Raw genomic sequence first — 15,097 nt, 5'->3', positions numbered from 1 at the left:
GTAATTAAATAACAGCACATTTTGTAGTAAAAATTTGGTTGTGAATATTTGATTACCCATAACTTCGAAAGTAGCTGACGCCTTTATTTTTCCGTTAATATTCTCTGCTTGACAGGTATACAGTCCTGCATCCTCGTGCTGAATGTCCTCGATAACTATAGAACCATTGTGAAGCATAGAAATTCTTTCGCTTAGTAAAATTCTGTCCCCGTTAAAGTACCAAGAAATGTAGGGATTAGGCTTTCCTTTAGCCACACAATCAAAGCGAGCACTAGGTTGATTAATTTTAATAACCAGATTTCTCGGCAATGTAGTGAATACTGGGAATCCTGAAATAAAACAAATATGATTAATTTCTTGATAATTAAAAAGTACTCGTATTTTATTCTTATGCTATCGAACGCCCGCGACTTCTATTTTCTACGCGAATTCTATCCCTAAAGAGTTAGTTTTTAGGGGTAAGAAACCTTAAATGACATTACTTTTAGTATTTTCCTGGTACCTAGCTAACATTTTTGCTAACCAATGTTTACAAATATTTATTACTTGAAAAATGAAGGATTTTCCGTATAAACTTTCAACCCTTGTTTCACCCACTTTCGACTTAATGGCGACAAAAAATATCCTATAATCTTATTCGTATTTCGTATCTCAAATCGTACCAAGTTTCATGTGAATTCATTCAGAAGTTTCAGCGTGATGCCCGGTCAACAAAAATACGGACATACAGACAGACAAAAAACAAAAAAAAAATGGTTTCAGTACTTATCGATTATATAATGCCCTTCAACAAAAATTTTTAAAATATCTTCAATTTACAGAACTTGACCTGTTACAGTTTTAATATTAGTAGAAGATAGATAAATATATTTTAAATAGGTGGATACTAACCATTGTCGTCTGGTTTACTTTGAATAATCATTCTGGCAGCCTTGGACTTGACTTCTCCAGCTGGATTCTTAGCGGTGCACTCGAAAATTCCGATATCATTTTCATCTGCATTATGAACCATTAAAGTTCCATTACCCATAACTTCGTATCGTGACTTATCATCAGGTATTGCTGCTGAATCACGAAGCCAAACAATCTCAGGTTCTGGTTCTCCAGATGCAGTGCAAGTGAACATAGCGTCTTCCCCAAAGGTGACTATGACGTCTTCAGGGTCCGATTTGATTTCAGGGCGCCCTGAAATAATTGGAGTTTCAAATCTTGCTCTCTATTATCGTAATACCTAGATATTGAAACGTTTTATAGAATACAACGTTTGGATGCATACTTTATATATTAAAGTACAATTAATTGCACCAGTAGATATTAAATTCGTGGATATTACTTTTTCTTTGACACACACCTATTAACTAATTTACGAATATTCTGTGTCATTTCTTTGCATATTCGCTTATTATTAAAAAATATCGAATGATAATTATTATTGTTTTTATATAAACAAGAAATGTAACACACTTGCAAAGACTTAGGTTTACATTTGCGAAATTGTTGTAATTTTTTTTATAAATTTTTGGTTGTAAGAAGGCGTCTTCCAATTCCATGTCTCTATAGGTGTCTATAGATTACCACTGGCTTAAAAAGACGGATTCTGTTCGAAGAGCAGGCGATAAACGCAATAGTTGTCCTTTTAAAGTCATCATTACAATATTTATCCTAACATCCAATTGCCTCGGCGGCGTAATAAATGCGTTTGATTAGCCGTGATAGCGCAGTGGACATGACCTCTGCCTCCCATTCCGAAGGGGGTGGGTTCGAATCCGGTCCAGGGCATGCAACTTTTCAGTTACAATTTTCAGTTGTGGATTTTTAAAAATTAAATATCACGTGTCTCAAAAGGAAAGGGTTTGCTCACAATGAATTTTCTTAATTCTCTGCGTGTGTGAAGTCTGTCAACCCGCATTGGGCCAGCGTAGTGGACTATATTATAACCTAACCTAACCCCTCTGAGAGGAGACCCGAGTTGTGCAGTGAGCCGAATAACCTTTTAACATACAAAATTGTCTTGGGTTATCTTTATTAATATTCAAAGTACTTACGGCAGTGAAAGTCTTTCTCTTTCATAGTAGCAAGGGATGTTCCAGTGGCAGCGGCCGGTTCGTAGCAAGTGGCAGCAATGCTCATATCGCTGTGTTCAGCGAGCATACGAACAAACCAGAGCATGGCACAGTCGCATACAAGGGCGTTACTATCCAAGCGAAGCTTATGCAATTTCGGCATTCCACGGAACGAGCCAGGGGGAATCGTTTTTAAATTGTTGTTGTGTAAATATCTAAAACAAAATTTCATTTTATTTTGTAATATTAGTTATTTGCTTTAAGTTCAAAGATGTTTCGAGTAACTTACAATCGTTCGAGTCGTGGTAGATTAGAGAATGTTTCGGGTTGAATCTGATGTATCTCATTAACATGGAGGTACCTGGAAAGATATAATGAAATTAAAATCAAAAATATTATAATTATTATAACATTGACATCATAATTATCATCACCATCACCATCGTCACCAACGTCATCATCGTTATCAGCCGAAGTCCACCGTTGGACATAAGCCTCTTTTAAAAACTTCCAAACAACATGGTTTTATGGCTTCCTTCAGCCCGTTCAATATTTTGAATCCCCACTAGGTGTGGTCCTAGTGGGGAGTTAACCAGCACATCTCTTTACGGTGCGGGGTCACCATTTCAGTACCTTGGTACTAACAAACTCCATATAAAAAATACTTTAAACCAGGTCAATTATTAGGTAGCTACTTTGTGTTGCACAAAGTAGAAACGCTTACCGCTAAGACACCAATAACACGTTATACCTCAATAAGTTGCTGCTTACTCTTAAAAAATGTGCATTTGCAAAACTATTTTGAACGTCATAAATCGACCGACGTATCGACGGCAGTCAACGGTAGTCAACGGCAGTTGGCGACTGCTGTCAACTGCCGCCAACTGCAACAGAACTTTAGCCGCTAATATTACACGAAATAGCACAGAGAGAGTGTGTTAAGTATCGTTGGCAACGTGCTGCTCGTGTAAATGAGTGTAAAACCATAAATAACCTTAAGTATATGTTGCCACTGATGATCTATGATTTCGAGACCTGGTCGCTAACTATGGGTCTCATAAGAAGGTTCAGAGTCACACAGCGGGGATGATCTATGGACCTACTAAAGCGTTTTTGAAAAACTTACCAATAGAGGCCACGTTTTTTTGATATATTTAATCCTCGTATTCCCACGGGAATGAGAACTACGCGGGCGCAACTGCGAGGCGGCGGCTAGTCTTTACTATAAGATTATAATATATGGCATACAAACGTTCTTATAAGGCAGGGAATTTTGAAGAGTTCCAAGTAGGTAGGTACATCTCGCCTTTGTTTTAAAGAGCTTTATCCCAGTAATAGGTTTCTCGCGCAGGATAAGGAGTTCTAATGTATTTGTCAGATACAAATATATTTGTGAAGCATTCTACCTGAATATTCGTCAATCTGTTAGTCAGTAAGTGTTAATATTAAGCTATTGCATAGCTTTTATTGCGGGCTTTGAGCGCGGCGACTAAATCAAAAAATTCCGTAACGAAAATAAATCTAACACCCAAGCCGTGCATCAAGTTTCGTCGTCGAAAACGTCGGGAGTAAGGAGAAGGGTATCGTTATCAGTATTTTTGTACATTAAATAAGGGTATAAAGTGCTAATTTAATCTACGAAACCCTACAATGCGCGAGGCTCGACACGCACTTTTTTTTATATCGCAAGTGTCTTGACAGACAGACAGACAATCTTTAAAGGGATCCGGTTTTTTATTTTACAGTACGGAACCCTAATTGGAGGCAACATTTTGTACTTACAATTGTTCCAAATGAGCCATGCCGTGAAATACATCAGATTCGATGTGTTGGATGCGGTTGCGATACAGGTACAGGTATTTGAGGCGTCGCAACCCGTGGAAAGCGCCCGACCGCAGTTCAGACAACTGGTTGTCGTTCAGAAGGAGTGACCTCAACCGGTGAAGATGGCTGAACACGCTCGGTGCGATATCGTAGATACGATTAAATCGCAGATCTCTGAAACAAAATAAATAACACTGTTACTTTTCTACATTGACATAGACCGCGTAGTTGCCGTTCCCGTGTAATTCGGGGATAAAATATAGCCTATAACACTCACAAATAACGTAACTTTCTAGTAGTAAAAGAATTTTCAAAGTCAAAGTCAAAATTAATTTATTTCAAATAGGCTTTTTTTTAAATAAAAGAATATTAGCCATATTTTTTATAATATGACCAATATTCCCATTCCCCTCCAACTACTCGGGAAAGACTGTGCTATGGTGCGTGGGTACGACAATAGACCAACAGGGTGAGGATTGAACCACTACCCCTCGGTGATGAGTCCAACCGCTCTTACCGTTGAGCTATTGAGGCTTAGTTTAAAAGCTCTATTGAAACGTCAGGTAATAATATTAAACTTGAGATAATGGTGATAATAATCATTCGAAAACTTAAAATTAAAGTTACGGGGGTTCCAAACGCGCCTTGGTCCACGAAGAGCCCACAACAAACTCAGCCAAGGTTCATTTTTCCAGTCAGTCAGTCAAAATCAGTCCAGTAGATTTATCTTTAAAAAATCAACCGACGAAAAACGGAGAGGTTATAACGTGTAGGTATATAATAATGTATGAACACTCGTAACTTTTTGCTGAGTGGTTCGTTAGGATTATATTCTTTAAGGAAAAATAATTAAAAATGACTTGACATGTTTAAAATAAAATGAATATTTTCAGTGAAAGAATATTTCTTTTGTAAATAGATTTAATTGTGTCCCTTATATCGCATCCTTGTGCCAGTTGCAAAAACTCGTGGATTTTTTTTCGTTTAAAAAAATTAGTTATGTAGTTCGGTTCCTATTAGTGGACTCATCGATCGTAGATCGTTAGATGGGCCCCGAAGCGTCGCGGAATTGACATTGGTTTCGCAAATACTTACGCATGAAAAGTACCACCTTTCTCTATATTCGTGTTGCAGCTTGTGTTTTTACACTTCCAAAATGAACACGAAGGCATACTTATTAAGGGATTAAACAAGAGAGAACAGTAAAATATTTTTTGCGCATGCGCTTGTTGCGTACTAAGATAAGATGTGCGTGCACGTCTTTGAGTAATGACATAACATTGAGCGTTCTTTAATATGGAGAGGCCCATCTAACGATTTATATCGATGAGTGGACTTGTCAACACCTTGAAGTTATGGGAAATACTCCGCAACATCCTGTATAAGTATAAATACAGAAAGGTGACCTTTTTGAATCTTGGGAAAAAAGAGTGTACTACATGTTTCTTCATCCTAACTATCCATCCCCCATCCCTTCATATCACTCAAATACTATGTACTTTCCCAATGTATGCATGCATGCACGGAAAGCATAATGCTAGCCACAAAAAGGTCAATTATTCTCACGTTTCTGTAGCACCCACGGCTATAATTGATCGTGTGTTGGTCACTGCGTCCATGACTTGTATAGTATGCCGCGTGGGTACTGCCGTTTGCTTTTCAGAAACGTGAGAATAATTGACCGTCAATGGCGACCTTTATGTCAGAATTGAGAAACTTGAGGTGACAACATACCTACTTTTCCAAACATCAAGAAATTACCCGGGAAAAATCACTCGCCTTCCTCTGAAGTTGCTAGGCAAGTCAGAATCGTTTAAATAACAAAAGCTAATAAAATGATATTAATTAAATTTCACCGTTATTTAGAGAAATTTAGAAAATTCCATCTGTTTAACTAAATGAAGGAAAAGCATGACGGGCTGTCAAATATAAGGTTAACTTTCATTTATAAAATGTTTTATCTAATATTATAAAGAGGTAAAGTTTATGATATTGTAAGTTTATAATATATATTTATGGGATGTATTGAATCGATTTTAAAAATTCTTTCAGCAATAGAAAGCTACGTTATTTCTGAGGATCATAGGCTTTTACCCCGTATTCCAACGGGAAGAGAAACTACGCGGGTGAAACCGAGGGAGCGTCAGCTAGTAATAATTAAGTAATGAAACATCGGCTTTTTAGGGTTCCGGAGTCCACAAGGAACCCTTATACTTTCACCATGTCCGTCTGTCTCTTCGTCCGTCCGTCCACCCGTCCGTCTCTTTGTCTGATTAAGGAAAGCTATAATGTAACATGAATATGTACTCGTAGGTACATTAAACATGTGAAAGAAGTCGTAAAATCATATGTTGAATGATTTTTTTTTCCATTATCTCGTAGTATGGGGTCTTGGTTTATGGCAGGTCATTGAAAGATATGAGGGGTCTACAACCACTATTTTTCGAGATCCTTTTGTAAAATATTTTAAGAGCTAATTTTTGTGAGAGTCAAGTGTCCGCCTCTACCAGCTGCACTGTTATTTATGAACATGTGAAACTCACAGAAATAGTATGTATAATGAAATAAGAAAGAAAACTATTACATCTATGTAGCAATTGCCATTTAAAGATATATAGTCAACCAACTTAAAAAACCTACTCGGGACACGGAATTTGCACACAAACGATGTCAATCTATACTAATATTATAAAGCTGAAGAGTTTGTTTGTTTGTTTGATTGAACGCGCTAATCTCAGGAACTACTGGTCCGATTTGACTACTCGTACTTACTATCCTCGTCTTCCTACGGGAACGGGAACCACGCGGGTAAAACCGCGCGGCGTCAGCTAGTTAATTATAAAAAGTTGTCAGCAAGATAACTCAGAGGCTGTTAGAACAGCAGGCTATTCAATATCTTTGTCGTACGCCTGTTGAAATATACGAAATTGAGATTCCATGTGAAAATGTCATCCGGTGCTTACTAGTGAATATCACGCAGTAGGTAATTGACATTTTGTCCATTGATTTGATGTTTATTTTAATAAAGACCAAAATAGTGAATATATATTTCAGGTGGACTGAAAAGATGACATTTGACATGAGTATGTATATTCCTTATGTATATAAATACGATATAAAGAAAATAAAAAAAATATATTTGTTACAAAGTGCAAGCTGAGGATGTTTTTTTTTGTCGTCTATCCCACTGTATGGGGTATCACTGTCGGTATTTTTGTGCATAAAATGACGTATAGTGTTAATTTATTCTACGAGGCCTTATAAGTCCCGCACGTTGATATTGCGACTGGCGGCCATCTTGGTGACGTAGTCGACATCGCACCGCCAGTACCGTTCGCAAAGTCAGCACGCGCTTACGAGTAATTGTTGTAGCTTTTTGTTTTTGTTATATTTGATGGCCTCCGTGGCGCAGTGGTATGCGCGGTGGATTTACTAAACGGAGGTCCTGGGTTCGATCCCCAGCTGGGCAGATTGAGATTTTCTTAATTTGTCCAGGTCAGGCTGGAGGCTTCGGACGTGGCTAGTTACCACCCTACCGGCAAAGACGTACCGCCAAGCGATTTAGCGTTCCGGTACGATGCCGTGTAGAAACCGAAAGGGGTGTGGATTTTCATCCTCCTCCTAACAAGTTAGCCCGCTTCCATCTTAGACTGCATTATCACTTACCATCAGGTGAGATTGTAGTCAAGGGCTAACTTGTAAAGAATAAAAAAAAAATCTTGTTTTATCGTTAATGTTAAGTTTTGTTACCTGTCACTCGTTAAAATGTGTAAGAAATTAATAAACAGTCGTGCTCGTGAAATGATAATTAAAGTGGACAATTATTTTGTAAAAGAGAAAGAGAACTTTAACTCTATTCAAAATATAAACTGCGTTTTAAAAGTCCAACAAAGTAACAATATAAATACTTATAGAAATATCATCATTATCAACCCATATTCGGCTCACTGCTGAGCCCGAGTCTCCTCTAAGAATGTGAGGGGTTAGGCCAATACCACGCTGGCCCAATGCGGATTGGCAGACTTCACACACTTAGAGAATTTAGAAAATTCTCTGGTATGCAGGTTTCCTCACGATGTTTTTCCTTCACCGTTTGAGACACGTGATATTTAATTTCTTTAAATACATACAATTGAAAACTTGTAGGTGAATGCCCCTGGACCGGATCCGAACCCACACCCTCCGAAATTGGAAGCAGAGGTCATATCCTAGGCTATCACGGCATTTATAGAAATATAAGAAGATTTATATTTCTTAGTTTAGTTAGTTAGTTTAGTTATAAGAAGATTTCATTTTTAGATTATATTTATTTTTATTTTAACACATTTCTTTGCTAGCTATCCTTTTGTGCGACGGATGACGTCACGCAGCTGCTATTGTGACAAGGTTCCATCGCAACACCAACGTGGCTTATACACTGCGCGTGGCCCGACAGGCATTTGGCCAGATTTTTTTAAATAGTGCCATGTTTCGTTTTTACATATATAAAATATATTTGGTACAATTTAAATCTTACTGGTACACATTATTATATTTGATTGTATTGACGGACTAACTGGTAACTAGACTATGCAAGAGGCCTATGTCCAGCAGTAGATGTCTTTCGTGGACGTGGATAATGATAATGATGATGAATGTCCGTTACTAGCACTCTGCACTTTAATAGAAAGCTATTTTGTATATATGATTATGTATGTATGTAGCTGCTACGTCAATATCAAATAACTCATTTTCTGAATGTAGAACCTCGAGAACAAAGTATGTGATCGACTACATTGTACGTGCAGATATTGCAAAGGGCGTACGGTAGGTAAACCCAGTTCATAGTAATGTCAATGTCTAATAATACAAAATATTTGCTTTCCCTCATTTCCCAGAGTTTCCTAATAAAATGAATATTTTCTGCAACATAATATTTAATAATATTCGATGAAAAATTGCATTTTTGTAAGAAAATTTCATTTTATAAGAAGACTCGAGTGGGGTAGGTTATTTTGTGGTAGGATTTTACTATTCCAAGATACGGATAAATAAAATTCAATGCAAATTAAAGCAAATGAATATTGAGTTTACAAGACAATATTACATATTTTGCTTCCGAGACATCCATATTCGTACTCGTGTACTTATTGTATTCTATATATGTATGTACGTATTGTATGGATTGTATGTATGTATGTACTTATTATAAATTCTAAAGTTATCTCCTACCTTTACTTTCTTATATTTAAACTTTGATATACATATCATTCGTCATTATCATCATTTACAACCCATATTCGATTCACTCACTCACTCACTTTTGAGCTCGAGTCGAGTCGAGTGGTGCATTCGCCGAACCGAATTCGAACCCACACCCTCCGGAATCGGAGGCAGAGGGCTATCATATCCACAGGGCTATCACGGCTCTCTTTTGAATTTTGTTTAGTAAGCAATAAAATTATAGTAAAAAGATATCACGTGACTTAAGAATCACTAACAATAGCTAGTTGGTGAATTTCGTATCCACTAAAGTTACTCAAAGTTAGTGAATAGCTGGTATCAACAAGAATTAAATGTGATGTATGTCTACTAAAAATATATATACGGACGAATTGAGAAACCTCCTCCTTTTTTGAAGTCGCTTAAAAAGACGGTAATCAAAGCTAGTAGCTATCGTAACCGAGCGCTATTTATTGAGAAATTTGATTTACGAGTATCTCTGGCTTATACCCCTGTTGGGGACCGTAACAACAAAGTAAAAAATTGCAAGAAGGAAGTCAAAGTGCCTGTTTGTGGTGTCACAGATAGGTCGTATGAAATCTCCTGAAGTGATCGTCCTACTAGCAGAATCCGCTATTGACTATAGTCATTTAATAATACTAGCAGACGCCCGCGACTTCGTCTGCGTGGAATTTAGTTTTTCACAAATCCCTCGGAAACCATGGATTTTTCCGGGATAAAAAGTAGTCTATGTGTTAATCCAGGCTATAATATATTTTAATACCAAATTTCAGCTAATTCGGTTCAGTAGTTGAGGCGTGAAAGAGTAACAAACATTCATATCATCAAAATCATCAGTTTTCGCAAATCTCAGGAAACCATGGATTTTTCCGGGATAAAAAGTAGCATATGTGTTAATCCAGATTAAAATCTATTTCCATTCCAAATTTCATCTAAATCGCTTCAGTAGTAGCGGCGTTATAGAGTAACAAACATTCAAACATCCATACAAACTTTTGCGTTTATAATATTAAGTAGGATTTACATCCGAACTTTGAGCAGTTGAAAGACTGCCATAGTAGCCTTTTAAGTCTATAGAGCTAGAACTTCCCGAGAATTAAACATTGGGTTCTTGTTTATATCTCAAAGCGATAAACACTTCCTTAGCGTGAGTTATGAGTTAGGGTTCAGTACTAATAAGGCAACCTAAGAACGCAGCTTTTACTATACGCAGTACAAATACATTCTTTAAATTACATTTGGTAAAAAAAAATCTGGCCAAGTGCGTATAGGGCCACGCGCAGTGTAGGGTTCCGTAGTTTATATTAGCACTTTAATCCCTTATATTATAATGCACTAATATACAGATAACGAATAGCCACATCATGAGTGAGACGATAAAAAATTCATCCTAACTTAAAAAGGTGAGTTTGGGAAGTAAAGAATTTTTTTTTAATTTCTTTCGAACATTTTATTGATTGACAAAACTACGTCAGCGTTAAAACGCTACGAATAATTTTTAACCGACTTTCAAAAAGGAGGAGGTTCTACGTTCGGCTGTATGTATGTTTTTTTTATGTATGTCCGTCCGTCATTTATGCACCGATTTTGAAAAATTCTTTTTTGTTTTGAAGGGTTTCATTCCAGGGTGGTCCCATTTTTTTCATGTAAGGATCTGATGATGGCATCTTGGAGAAATTGAGGGGAACTTTCGAAAATTGTAGGAACGGATAGTGCATTAAACTAAAAAGTAAAAAATAACATCTTACCTATGTGCTACCTTCTGATCAGTTTGAAGGCGGTGCCAATCCAGTGTTGTGTTTTAATTAAAACTGGTTCTGAAAGTACTACAGAAATTTTGTTAACGGGTTTAATTAAAACATTACTGGCTTGGCACCACCTTCAAACTGATCAGAAGGTAGCACATAGGTTAGATGTTATTTTTTGCTTTTTACTTTAAGTTAATTTATAAGTTGGAAGTCGGTTGATTTTTTTTATTAAATTTTTTTAAATACTTTGTTACGTTTTAAATTAATTTGTCAATATTATTTTCTGTATGTTGGCAGCCTAAGGAAGTAAAGAATTACTGTGTCGTTGATTGTTTGTCGAAATGCTGACTCGTGGTCGTGTCGACAAGAGGGTCATGGGTTACTGGAATTTTTCGGCGTGGTCAACAAATAACTACTTTGTAACGAATGTTTATGAGTAGCATTGAATTACAGCCTAAGTCAGGCAGTACCTAGGTCATACAGTTGTGCCAATAAGTTTGCTATTCATTTATTATTTTCCGCCTTAACCGATCTGGGCGAAATTTGACACACGGCACACGGTAATCCTGGAAAATTTGTTTTATTTAGGAAATCAAAAAGTTCCCGTTGGATCTTTAAATGTTAAACAAATGTTGACTACATTTGTTTAACATTTAAAGATCCAACGGGAATTCTCAAAAAACATGTGTAATCTCTTTAGATAAATATTATATGATTTGGTTTAGATTATAAGAAAATATTATTGAGTAGGCAGGTAAATAGTATGTATATTGTGATAACTATAGCCTTCGTGCGAAGCAAGGCCTAGTCACTACTCTATAAATACTGTAATGTCGTGAGAAAGTGAAGCCTGTAAATGTTTTTCGTTTGTCTGTCTGTTTGTCGGAGTTTATCTCTGAAATTACTGAACCGATTTTAACGGGATTTTCACCAGAAGACAGAGGAAGGTTATTGAGCAACCAGTTCCAACCCGAGTTCCCGCGGAATAAAACTGAATTTCATGTGCGAATTAAGTGTGTTTTTTTAATATTAGGGACCTCTTTAATCCAGCCCTTACAGTAGTATCGCTGTAACAATGGAGTAACTTCTCCCGTTTTCCCAACATTTCCATTTACTGCTCTGCTCTTATTGATCGTAACATGATGAAAAGTATACTATAAGCTGTCCAGGAGTATGAAGAATAATTGTGCCAAGTTCGTTAAAATCCGTCGAGTAGTTTATATTTCTATAACGAACATACAGACAGACAGACAGACAGATTGCATTTTTGGCATTAGAATCGAGCACTAATCACCCCCTGATAGTTATTTTGGAAATATATTTAATGTACAGAATTGACGTCTCTACAGATTTATAAGTATAGATAGATAGTGTAGAACCTTAGCGGATGGTTGTACATAGGCACGCAAGCTTACAATGAATAGTGCCAAAACTGCTGATCCGTCTTTCGCGCCTTATCTCTGAAACCAAACACTTATCGTTCTCACGGGAACCGAGGCGCGTAGCTCTGGTTCATTACGAATACGTTCTAAGCTTCCATAGAATGAAACTAAAACAGCAATGAGCATTGACCGTTGATTGAGAAATCAGTCAACATTACCACCACGACCACGGTACACGCTCACACAACTCAAGAAAATCAAATCATGAAGCTTTTGTCAAGATTAAGTGTCTTTGGGAATAGTTTTTGTGACATCCTCTCTGTATCATTTTATTACATAATGGTTCAGACTAGATGTACCAGTAACTGTTCTCATTATCATCTCACCTGGTTGAAGACGTAAATTAAAGAGGTTTTTGTAATGTCTGAACATCAGTATTGCCGCAGCAGTTACTTGAGAATAGTTTTTGAGTATACACTTGCTATTTAGGTGTTTGGACCGTGGTGGCTGTAACTAATTGGGACTTTTGAGATGTCTCCTCCGTATGATTCTACGTGTCTGTAACTGCTCTCATTATCGTCTCGTCTCGTTTTAGGTAGCAGGTTTCAAGGATCCATCATAGTTATTTAAGTATGAAAAATAATGTATTGGTATTTTCTACAGGATACCATGAGGAATCGTGTCTCCAGTCACCAGATCCTTAGCTTCGATAGAGTCCCTTAAAGTTAAGTATCTATTTGAATAATTGATACACCACCTAATTATTTAACAAAAAATAAAGGAGGTGGTCCATTTCAGGTCCACTCTTGTACCCCGTATCATTAAAATTTAAAAAATACAAGGATCTTATTAACATTTATTAAAGTGAATAAATGTAACTAAATAAAAAGAAATAAATAAAATTAAAACTCAAGTTTTTGAGTTATACCAAGATGGCGCCTCTAATGCTACTATGATATGACAATTGAAATCAAATGTCAAATCGATTACTGCATTGAAAACGTCATCAATCCGCCATTACTACCCTTATTAGTGTTGCATTTCTTGGAAGATATTGAATATTATTTCGAAAGAATTAAAGTAAATTCGTAGATTTGTATAATCAAAAATAGTTTAAAAAAAAAATTTTTTATTTCCGCTAGGGTACAATGACTAGACCTGGGCTCAATACAATTTTGGACCATCTCCTTTGACTAGTTTTGAAAAATCCTAAGGGTGACCAAGTTATATGTTTTTTTGGATTTTTCGATTTGAGTCAGTTTTTGCTGTAGCCGCTGTAATTAGGATTTTAAAGATCCGATTTCTGTTAAACATTACGGATTAAATTACCAATGTATTGTGATATTATGTTTATAAATAATGTTATATGTTTTGTAGAAGAAACTATAAGTGCAATCTCTGCTTCTTTTCTGTGTAGTTACAAAGTTGCTAGTATTGTGTGTCTTTTCTAGATGAAACCTGGATTCCGGAAACCCGGATGTCCAGAGCTACGCAACTGGGAGAAGGACTTCGTTGAGTTCGGAAGCAAGCCGCCGCAGGACGACGGAGGTGCTCCCATTATATGATCCTGAAGAAGGAAAGGGGAGAAAGGTATGTAGTACTTATTATAAATTTTAGAAAATGATGGGCTTTGTATCTCGATACCTTTTGTAATATGATCTAATTATTTGTAGTTGTATATTATAAAAAGGAAAGATGTGATTGTATGTCTGTTTGTTTGTTTGTTTGTATATAATGAATAGTCTCCGAATATACTAAACCGATTTGAAAAATTATTTCACTGTTGGGAAACTACATCCCTGGGTGCTATAGGCTACATGATATTTTCAAAAGGATTAGGGATCCTTCCTAAAACTCCAATAATGTTACCTAAGGTGTACAAAAATTACCTAAATATTGTTTACGAGTACATCGCGTGCGCTGCAAAAACTATTGATGTTAGAATAAAATAATATACAAATTGTAACTTTGCAGAACACATCATTTTCTACAAAAAATGACTATTACAGTCACGACACATTAAGTGTTCGTTTATTTAAAAAAAAATGGAAATGCCGCCGTTAGAAAAGGCTCTTTATTTGTATCTTGGTATTATTTCTTTTCAAAAAAAACTTCAAATTAAAGGATGCTTCAATACTTTTGCTTAACTTTTTGAATTATTCAATTCGAGGACGTTTAACGGCTTCCGTGGCGCAGTGGTATGCGCGGTGGATTTACAAAATGGACGTTCTGGGTTCGATCCCCGGCTGGGCCGTAGCTAGTTACCACCTTACCGACAAAGACGTACCGCCAAGCACTTCGGTACGATGTCATGTAGATAAGGGGTGTGGATTTTCATCCTCCTCGTCAGAAGTTAGTCCGCTTCTATCTTAGACTGCATCATCACTTACCATAAGGTGAGATTATAGTCAAGGTCTAACTAGTAAATAATAAATAAATAAATATACTTAAACAACACACATCACTATCTAGCCCCAAAGTAAGCATACAGAGTAGCTTGTGTTATGGGTGCTAAGATAGTTGATATTATAATATTAATATACAATTATATACTACATGTAAATATTTATATAAAGTATAAATACACACAGACACTGGAAAACACCCATGCTTTCCAATGCAACCCATGGCCGTAGATGCAAAAAGCAGGGTCACTACCCACTGCGCCACGCGGCCGTCAAATAAATAAATAAGAAAAAATAGTTCCATTCAAAATATATCAAAAGTTTAAAAATTTGAATATTAGAAAACAGTTGTGTAGTTGCCGCCCAACTCAAGAACGGCTGAACCGATATGGCTGAAAATTGGTGAGGAGATAGCTCAGAAGCAGGAGACGGACATAGGATACTTAGGGTAG

General features: G+C 36.6%; 1 protein-coding gene across 1 annotated transcript in view; it reads right to left on the bottom strand.

Moving 5' to 3' along the window:
* Nucleotides 1–15,097, bottom strand: part of LOC112046356 (peroxidasin) — a 153,129-nt gene that overhangs the window by 11,958 nt on the left and 126,074 nt on the right. The window contains exons 2-6 of the mRNA XM_024082983.2: nucleotides 3,846–4,061; nucleotides 2,353–2,424; nucleotides 2,046–2,278; nucleotides 892–1,185; nucleotides 57–329 (exon numbers count right to left, since the gene is read on the bottom strand). Of these exons, the coding sequence (XP_023938751.1) occupies nucleotides 57–329; nucleotides 892–1,185; nucleotides 2,046–2,278; nucleotides 2,353–2,424; nucleotides 3,846–4,061 (1,088 nt within the window). The remainder of the gene's footprint in view (nucleotides 1–56; nucleotides 330–891; nucleotides 1,186–2,045; nucleotides 2,279–2,352; nucleotides 2,425–3,845; nucleotides 4,062–15,097) is intronic.

Source organism: Bicyclus anynana, chromosome Z (assembly GCF_947172395.1).
Source record: "Bicyclus anynana chromosome Z, ilBicAnyn1.1, whole genome shotgun sequence".
Lineage (NCBI taxonomy): Eukaryota > Metazoa > Arthropoda > Insecta > Lepidoptera > Nymphalidae > Bicyclus > Bicyclus anynana.
Note: the sequence above shows the minus strand (reverse complement) of the source record. Positions and strands in the feature narration are given on the sequence as shown.